Consider the following 9,905-nt stretch of genomic DNA (forward strand, 5'->3'; position numbering starts at 1 on the left):
TTCATTTTTTTGTAATTATGAGAGGTTGATTAATCATTTTTATTGTAGAGGGTGTTAATCATAGATATTATCATCTTCATTATTTTAATTTTTAGAGAAATACATGAAACAGTTTCATTAATTTTAGAGAAATACATGAAACAGTTTCATTAATTTTAGAGAAATACATGAAACAGTTTCATTAAGTATTATATGAAACAATTTCACAGCCATATATGAAACAACTTGATCAAAAAAAGTATTATATGAAACAATTTCACAAGATTAAACAATTTCATGAAAAAATTTCATAAGATTAAACAATAAAATCGACGGATGAAAGTGGTTTGCACGGTTTACACAAATGAGGGCGGTTTTTATTTGATCACTCCTCTATATATATATATAGACTTGAGATCATGTGAGACCAATGGTTTTTCGTGAGACCCGTAAGACCAATTGTCAACCCTTGGATTAGATTTACAATCGTCAGATCTGAACATTTATAAACGCCACGAGACTTCTCAATAATTACAAAATTGCCACCTTGAAAATTTAGACCATTAGATCATTAGTTTATAAATTTGATCAATGAACATAAATTGGTCTTACGGGTCTCACGAAAAACCCTTGGTCTCACGTGAACCCAACCCTATATATATATATATATATATATAGGGTCAAGTTCAAATGTTAACCAAAGTTTTTGTGTTAACTTTGTTAACCGATCTTGGTCATTCAATCTTTCAATAAACGGTTGTGATTAATCATGATAAAAACTTCTTTTTTTAATTTTAAAATTTCATAAAGATAAGTGAACAAAGTTGAAAATGGTATTTAGGTAATTTTTTATGTAACTCCCATATCATTAATTGGGAGTTACAAAATCAAAAAATTAGATGATTTTTGTTAATGTAAAACCATATAAACACAACTATATACATATGAACCATTGTGTCATATACGAACAAAAAATCGACATATATATGAACTTTGGTTGCATATCATTTATAAACACAATATGAACATAATAAGAATAACTGCTATACGAAAGGAAATAAATAAAAAAACATGTATGAACACGATATGAACAGCTTGTGAACAATAGTTCCTTCATTATAAACATATTCAGGAGCGATCATTTGTCAATTGGAGTTTTATACATGCATTGCATCCACGCCGTTTAAGGTTCACCCTTTGTTCATATATGTTTCTGGTTTTATGTGATTGTTCACCCCTTGTTCATATCGTGTTCACCCTTGTTCATATCGTATAAAATATATGAACACAAAACCCCGACGCTATGAACACCGGGTGCAAACACTTACACAAATATAAAGATTTGGTATCAAGCTTAAAAAATAACACTTGTGCTCATATGATAGAAGCAACATGAAAACGATGGTTTATGATACATACAAGTCGGTAATATGACAATATGAAAATGAGTCATGCATGTACTTCCATTTGAAAATGTGAATTAGATACGTATTAATAATTAAAGAAAAAAGTTATCAACACAATATGAACTACAAGAAACACAACACATCATAATAAACATAATTTCGATTAAAACGAGTTTAATAAAATATTAATCTATTACCAAGACATTCGCTTTGGTTAATTTATTCACTTTCCGAACTCGAACTCCGATTGTCACCATAAACCATTTTAATCTTCTCAATGTTGTTGATTTTTTTTTCCAATGTGTTTATCCATAATAGCTTGAACGATACCGAAGATTTTACTACCGTGTTTCCTTCACGAATCAAAAACTCATAAAACAATAAAAATGGAAGATCAAGAATAAAAAAATAAATAAAAATATCAATATTATAAATGTATATTTTTAGGAATTTTATGATTTTGTAACTCCTCTTTAATGGTATGGGAGTTAGATAGCAAATGAAATGACTCAATTACCCTTGACATGAAATTGTGAACATGATAGATACCTAATAAAAGAATGGATTGTGATTGGTTGACATGGTTTGCAAAGTTAACACAAAAATTTTGGTTAACATTTGATCTTGTCTCTCTCTCTCTCTCTCTCTCTATATATATATATATATATATATATATATATTTCTTTTACAACCTTGTGCATTTGTACAACCTTTGCAACCCAATTAATTGAGATATTTATAGAAATGATTGGAGTTCATTTATTATGATTTGAATATTTATGAAATATGAATAGAGTTTATTAATTATGGTTAATACTTTATATTAGGAAACAATTGATTGATTAAAAATTGATCAATGGTTGAGATGAGGGTTGTATAGGGTGTAGGAATGACAAAGGGTGTAGAATAACATTCCTCTATATATATATATATATATATATATATATATATATGGTATTTTAAAATCTTTTGATTGAAATATTATGTTGCCAAAGTAACTTCTTTTACGAAAATTGATTAATATAAAACTTGAAGATGTTTATGTATATTTGAACTTTATGTTAATAAATGATTGAGACAAAATAGGCAAAGTCGGTCTTGATTAATTCCCCAAGAATGAGATAGAGTATAAAATGATGAAAAATATTCCATATTCTTCAACAACAGTAAGTCTGATGTATGCACATATTTACAATCATCGACACCTATGCATTCTTTGTTGAAATTTTAGCTACGTAGACTCCTTAGCAAACCCAGTAGAGATCATTGGACATCACCGAAAGTGTCATGTGATATATACATAAAAAAGCACTACATGCTCATGTTTGAATCATCTTGAGATCATGGGGTCTCTTGATTCACGATGTCAAGACTCAAGGTATCACAAATCAACTTCATTGCTATATTGTTTTGCTTATCGAACGACCAATCTTGTGAAGCAACGCTAAACAGATAAAAATAATTTGTTCTTTCAAGAAAAAACAAATCCCGATGACAATATCAATTGCTAAAATGAATACATGACGATTAATTATAATTATATATGAGACGAAAGCTTTATCAAAGAGTAAAAGAGATTGTGAGTTTTTTCATCGTTTATTTATTTAGCGTATTTTTGTATGATTTATTTACGTGTTCAAAAACTAAAAAAAAATCACAATTTCTCCATTTTAAATGTACATCTTTTACTTTTACAAAAAAAAGTATACAACACCAAAAATATATAAATATCATAATATATATAGTGTTATAAAATTTTAGTTTACATGACCAAATAATTATGCGACTTACATAAACGTGTTATAATAATTTTATCGTCTTAGTAAGCATTTTAGCCCAAATACTTTTGAAATTAACAAAGCACATATTAATTCTTGTATAACATTATTTTTAAAATATCGTATAAAAATAAATGTAAAATAATATTTGTTGTGGTGAGAACTATTATTTGTATATTTACACTTTCATAATCACTTTAATGTTATCATTATTTCAAAAGTTTTATTACCTAATATAAATTGATCAACGTAGGTTGAAATGTTTAACTAAAGATATTAGATATAAGGAAACTTTAATTTAACGGCTAAACATAATTTGTTTGGATTAATAGAATTAAATAACCAGTTCTTACCACACTAGACTGGAATTGACCATGCTCAATTTGGTTCTTGTATCCAAAAAATTTCCAAAATTTGGTTTTACGAGTGAAGATAACACATTCAAATATGTGTTTGGTTCATAATCCGTCTTTAACGAACTGATCTTAAACCAAAACGATTTGATCCACTTAATCATCGTTAAGTTAACTGTATGAGGTCCGATGTAGGCCTTGTTTGGAAAGAGGTTATGCTTTTATTGGTAAAGATGATGCCCCATTAACGTTCACTGCAAAACAAACATGGTGGATGATTTTAGCAATCGATGTGACAGCGCAGGGTAATTAAAGTTAGGGTAATCTTTGTAAAACTTGTGACCATTTCCAGTGTTGTTTCAGTTTGGTGTTTTGTGTCTCACTTTCTTCGACCCAAAATATGATATCTACTAATTGCTGATAATGAATCTGGGTTCTGTTAAGAATACGATCGCTAATGAACCTCCGGAAGCATCCATCAGGTGATTCAAGATCCAGAACCGGTGAAGGAATCCAAGTCAATGCACCACGGTAGATGACCTGCATGCCACTTCTCTGAACAAAATTCAGTAGCATATTAAGAAACTTGGTGTACATTTTAAAGATTCAAATGCAGTGCAGATTGGTTCCTACATGAACAAAAAGATTTAAAGCATGAGGTAGAATATGCTTAATTAATTAATAAACGATAAATCAATATTAAATAAAAAATAAAAATCAATGAAAACTCCATAAAGACCCGTCATCACCACATTCTACGTCATCCGTAAGGTCATCAATCCTAGGTGGCGATATCATTAGTCCCTCGGCCATGCTGGCAAGAAAATCTGGCATTTCGTATATCTCCTCTTCATCAACAAAAATTGAACTTTCCGCCGATTCCTTCCCTTCCTCAATCTCTTCTGCATCCTCTCTCGGTCGGAAGGCCTCCGCAGCCTCTGCCGCTGCCTTTTGTATATCTTTTATATCATTAGACACTGGGATTGGAAGCCGCGACGGTGAGTCAGCAAAATTCAAACAAGCAGAACGCCCCCTCATAGCCAAAACCGCCACGTCATGTGCCCTGGCTGCCATTTCAGCAGTGGGATGCGTCCCCAGCCACACCCTGTTCTTGGTGTTTGGCTCTCTAACCTCACAAACCCACTTACCGGAATTCCTCCGACTGACACCCCGGTAAACCGGGTGTCTCGTCTCCTTGAACTTCTTCCTTCCCGCTTTCTTTTTGGGGTTATTTTCAGCCAGCATCACTTCTCCATCCAGGTAAGCAGAAGGTGAAGCAGTATCTTCCATTGGATTCATTGATTTATAGTTTGCTTGTGTCTGTTTGTATAGTGAGTGATGAGAAAAAGTGCAGGGTTTGAGTTTGGGTTGGATATGGTGTTTTGGTTGTATATATAGTACACATGTGGGGGGTAGAAGAACAAGTGGAGGAAGGAAAGTGATGGGTCCATTTTAATTGTCACGCGGTTAATGTCCATATGACGTGGATCATTAAAAAAACTATAGAAACAAATTATTGTGAAAGAAAAGTGAAAAAGTTGTGGATAATATGTAAATTTTATAATATTGACAAAAATAAATTATTGGTTAGTATGTGTATGTATACTTATATAAATAATTGATTATATTTTTATATAAAAAAAGTATTATTTTAATTCGTGTTGGGTAAAACATAACAAAATTTAACATGTTACCATAAACTATAATTGATTATTCTTTATAAAAAATATTAAAATAATACTTAAAATTGGAGAGAGAGAGTGTGTGCGTAAGCAAAAGTGAGTGAGGTTGGTTTTGTTTGCAAGCAGAGATTCTGAGCCACACAATTTAGATACCATTAAAGGGTGAGAGTTGCAGCCAACCAATGAAATCCAAGGATCACCTGTCACCCTAACACTTTTTTACTCTAAATAGCCAACTTTGAACAACCTCAAATCCCACCAAAAATAGAAAACAAATCCTTTGTATGAACCTAGTACCCCGAAGTAGATATTCACTATTACAACAACTTCAAAATTGAGGAAATACAAATAAGGGTCACAAACTCAAATACTAAATTTGAAGCTTTATACAAAAAAGAAAGTAAAATTACAATTGTAACTGTAATTGTGCTACAATTATCAATAAAGTTAATTACGGGTTGTGTTGAGAATTATTTGACTAAAATAAAGTAAAAGTTTGAAACATTGTTCCATATCGAAAGAGCAATGAAATGTAAACAATAGTCCACGTGTATAAGAGGGGATCCAAGGCTTAGATTTCAAATCATACTACTAAAAATACACTTTTAAGTATTTTCTCTTGTTTCAGAGAGTAGAAAGGCTGATTTAAATCTTTGAGAGTGTGTGCATTATTGGGGGAGGCTTTAATGATTAGTATTGTCACTACAACAAAATCAGAGTTTGTAGGACACTCTCAATTTTTAAGCGTTTTAATAGACCTGTTTATAGGACTTAGTTTATAAAACCGTTTATAGGATTTAGTTTATAGAACCAAAAAAATAAAGTGTCCTATCTAAGAGCGATGTAATAAAGTTTATATGACGTTTTTTGACGTCGTAATAAGTTTTTTTAGGACACTTTTAATATAAAGCATCTCATTAGCAATTTTTTTTATTAACCTGGATATCCAACCCACTATACGAGCCGACTAATCCCAGGACGACCACCTGCTTTGCAGATAACCCGGAGTCACCGCATTTGATCCTCCGTGGCCACAATGAGATTTTTATTCCTCCTTGGATTTGAACTTGTGACCTTCTGGTACTTTTGCCATTTGTAGTTAAGCTCAAACCAATCAAACACCACGCTTGTGGTTCCATTAGCAACTTTATAGGACACTATTTGAAAAACTGTCATATAAAAACAAGTGTCCTATAAAAAAATTGAGTTTATAGGACACTTTCTCAAAACTGTCCTATAAAGTTGCTAATGCGACACTTTGCATTAAAAATGTCCTAAAAAACTTGTTAAGACGCCCAAAAGCGTCATATAAACTTATTATAACACCTTTATATATGACATTTTATATTTTGATCCTATAAATTAAGTCATATAAAGCGGTCTATTGGGACACTTAGAGATTTGAGGTATTCTATAAACCCAATTTTGTTGTAGTGTGTGTGATTGTAACAATTTTTACACATAGTGGATTTTCTTTCTAGAGGCTGGTGGTTTTTCTTCGGTTTTAGAGTTTCCATGTAAATTCTTATCTTCCTATTTTTTTTCTAGTGGTTCATTGCTTGGGTTGTTGGGAAACGTTGAGTCTAATTTCCCTACAAGTGGCATCAAAGCTCTAAGTTGGAGGAGGTCTCAGTTAGAGGGTTCTTAGTATGCTCTGTGGTTACAGCTTTGTCTAATCTTTCACATCGGAAAAGAACTATCTCTTGGTCGTATTAAAGGAGGTCTCAGGTTAGAGGGTTCTTAGTATACTATGTGGTTGCGGCTTTCTCTAATCTTGAATAAAGGTGTACAAAAAACTCGTCAAACTGCTCAATCCGTCCAACCCAACACGCTGACAGCCCAATTAAACCGAACCCGCTAAAATGCGTAACCTAACCCACGTATACCCCTAATATTCCACATCAAAAAAGAATTTTTGTTGGTTACTTTGTGTACAATAGAATTGTTTGTAACAGGAGTACATGTACATTAGGAAACTTTTCATGGGTGTGCTACTCATAAGCGCCAAGAACTTTTCTAGTATACAATATTGTTTTTTGAGGCGTTGATACAACGTCAAAGTTTTCAAGTGATATGAGGTTCGACGTAGAAAAATTTGATGGAAGGATCAACTTTGGCTTATGGCAAGTTCAAGTCAAGGATGTGTTGATTTTTCAAGCCATTGAAAAATGAAATTGATTTCAAGCCTATAAAAAGGGGGGTCCAAGGCTTAAGTTTTAAATCATTTGTGTAGAAATACACTTAAAGTATTTTATTTCTTTCTTTATTGTTCTCTTGTTTTAGAAAGTAGAAATGTATGACTTAAATTTCTTAGAGTATTGGGGTATTATTATTGACAAAAAATCTGTCGCTAAAGAATATGGTCCCTTGCAAAGTCGTCGCTCGAAGCCTCCCTCGCTAATCCATCGGTGAAAGGTTTATGTCGCTAATCCGTCACTGAAAGGTTTTTGTCGCTGATCCGTTACTAGAAGATTTTCGTCACTAAATCATCGCTAAAAGTATTCCGTCGTTGAAATTTTTCCGACGCAAATCCGTCGCAAAAAACAATCGTCGTTGATCTGTTGCTGATAGCATTACCTATGAGCTTTTGACCGACGGAATAGGCCTTCAGCGACGGATTTGCAATAGATTTTTCCATCGTTGATACTCCTCATTTTTTGTAGTGGGACCACCGACTAGAATAGGTTATATATATATATATATGTGTGTGTGTGTGTGTGTGTGTATTATATTATAAGTTCTAAATAAGGTGGATGCTTAAATTTATACATACATATATAGAGGGTGGTTCAAATACTAACCCAATATTTTGTGCAAACTTTGCTAACCCACATCAACCAATAATGTTGTATCTTTGGGTTTGGTTAAAATGTAACTTACATATTAATGATAAGGGTATTTAGGTCATTAGTCATTTTTATGTAACTCCCAAATATTTTAATTGGGAGTTACAAATCCTACAATATCTCAAATTGATCTTCATCTAATAATGACATGAAGATTCAAATATGTTCATCTTATTGACAACTAATTCACATATGAAACTACCTACAACGAACATCATGCATGAACAGATATAAAGTACAGGTATCGGTTTTATCTGCACAACCCCTGTTTTTGTTAATGTGCATGTCTCATCGTCGAGCATATGTATCACTACGAGCATGCATCAAGGTTGAAGAACATGATCATATGACCAACATATATTGATTATAGTGTTCATTAGGTTCACACGGTGTAACTAATGTTCATATATCTAGGGTTCACACGGTGTAGCTAATGTTCATATATCTAGGGTTCACACCATAGGGTTCACATGAATGTTCATACCTTGATATAGGCACGAAGATGAACGATTGTTCATACACATATTAATTAATACAAATTTTTGACCAATTTATCCTTTGAACAATTGTTCATACACATATTAATTAATATATTAATTAAATATTGTTTATTTAATCTCATTTAATAATAACCGTTAGATGAGAAAATGAACGATTAAGATGAGTTAGCATAGTTTGCACAAAATATTGGGTTAGTATTTGAACCAGCCCCTACATATATATATATATATATGTGTGTGTGTGTGTGTGTGTGTGTAGGGTTGAGTTCACGTGAGACCAAAGGTTTTTCGTAAGACCCGTAAGACCAATTTATGTTAATTGATCAACTTTATAAGCTAATAATCTAATGGTAAAAAGTTGCACGGTGACAATTTTGTGATTATTAAAAAGTCTCGTGGCAATTTTGTGATTATGAATGTTCAGATTGTAGATCTAATCCAAGGATTGAGAATTTGTTTTACGGATCTCACGAAAAACCTCTGGTCTCACATGATCTCAAGTCTATATATATATATATATATATATATATATATATGCATATCTGTGTGTATTATATTTTAAGTTTTGAATTAGGTGGATGATTAAATTTAAGTTGTAGACATCAATAGAATGGATGTATTTAAACAATTAAACTTATTTAGTTGTTGTGTACCAAGTTTAAATATTCTATTCACTTTATATTGCAAATGGTATCTCTTATAAATTCGACCGTGAACCAAACCACGAATAACCACATTATTTACATGTGTTCGGTTCATCCTACGGTTCTAGTTAGATTCATGTTTTCCTTACTAACTGAATCAAACCTACACCGTGAACACCCTATTGAGGGGTATACTGATCATTTTATCCATTTTCATAATTTTCTAATAATGTTTTTGAAAAAAATGATATTTTACAAATATACGCACAACTTCAGATCACCATCAAGCTCCGATGACACCATCTGAGCTCCAGTAACACACACACACACACTCAACTCATTGCTACCTAATAACTCTCAAATTCGGGGGTTATTAATCGTTTCTTTCTCCTATTTTGCATCATTTGATGTATCTGTTTTGCCTCTATCTCATTCTTTTTTAGTTAAAAATGTTTCTAAGAGATGATAAAATGTCAAAGATTCAACACTCTTTAATTTGATCAAGAAAAAGAAGAACATTTATTTTCATCATTTATCTTGTTTGTAGTAATTATTTAGTTTCAAGTCTTCAAATTTTTGTCTACTGTTTCACCAATGTGGCAACAATTTCTATTTACGTTTTAATGCAAGCACTTCTTAAAACTTTTCTCTTCTTCTACCATATTCTTTACTTTCATTATGAGTTAAATACCTCTTTGTGTGTGTGAATGTAAGCCA

General features: G+C 32.0%; 1 protein-coding gene across 1 annotated transcript; it reads right to left on the reverse strand.

The window, feature by feature from the left end:
- Positions 1–4,233: 4,233 nt before the first annotated feature.
- Positions 4,234–4,812, reverse strand: LOC112502827 (dehydration-responsive element-binding protein 1D-like). The gene has a single exon (XM_025106825.1). It carries the CDS (start codon positions 4,804–4,806, stop codon positions 4,234–4,236), a length of 573 nt encoding a protein of 190 aa, XP_024962593.1. The 5' UTR covers positions 4,807–4,812.
- Positions 4,813–9,905: the final 5,093 nt, after the last annotated feature.

Source organism: Cynara cardunculus, unplaced genomic scaffold (genome assembly GCF_001531365.2).
Source record: "Cynara cardunculus var. scolymus isolate 2C unplaced genomic scaffold, CcrdV1 Un_Scaffold_2009, whole genome shotgun sequence".
NCBI lineage: Eukaryota > Viridiplantae > Streptophyta > Magnoliopsida > Asterales > Asteraceae > Cynara > Cynara cardunculus.

What these genes read in the sequence shown, in the direction of transcription:
- LOC112502827 (XM_025106825.1), bottom strand. Translation starts at nt 4,806, where the DNA reads ATGGAAGATACTGCTTCACCTTCTGCTTACCTGGATGGAGAAGTGATG.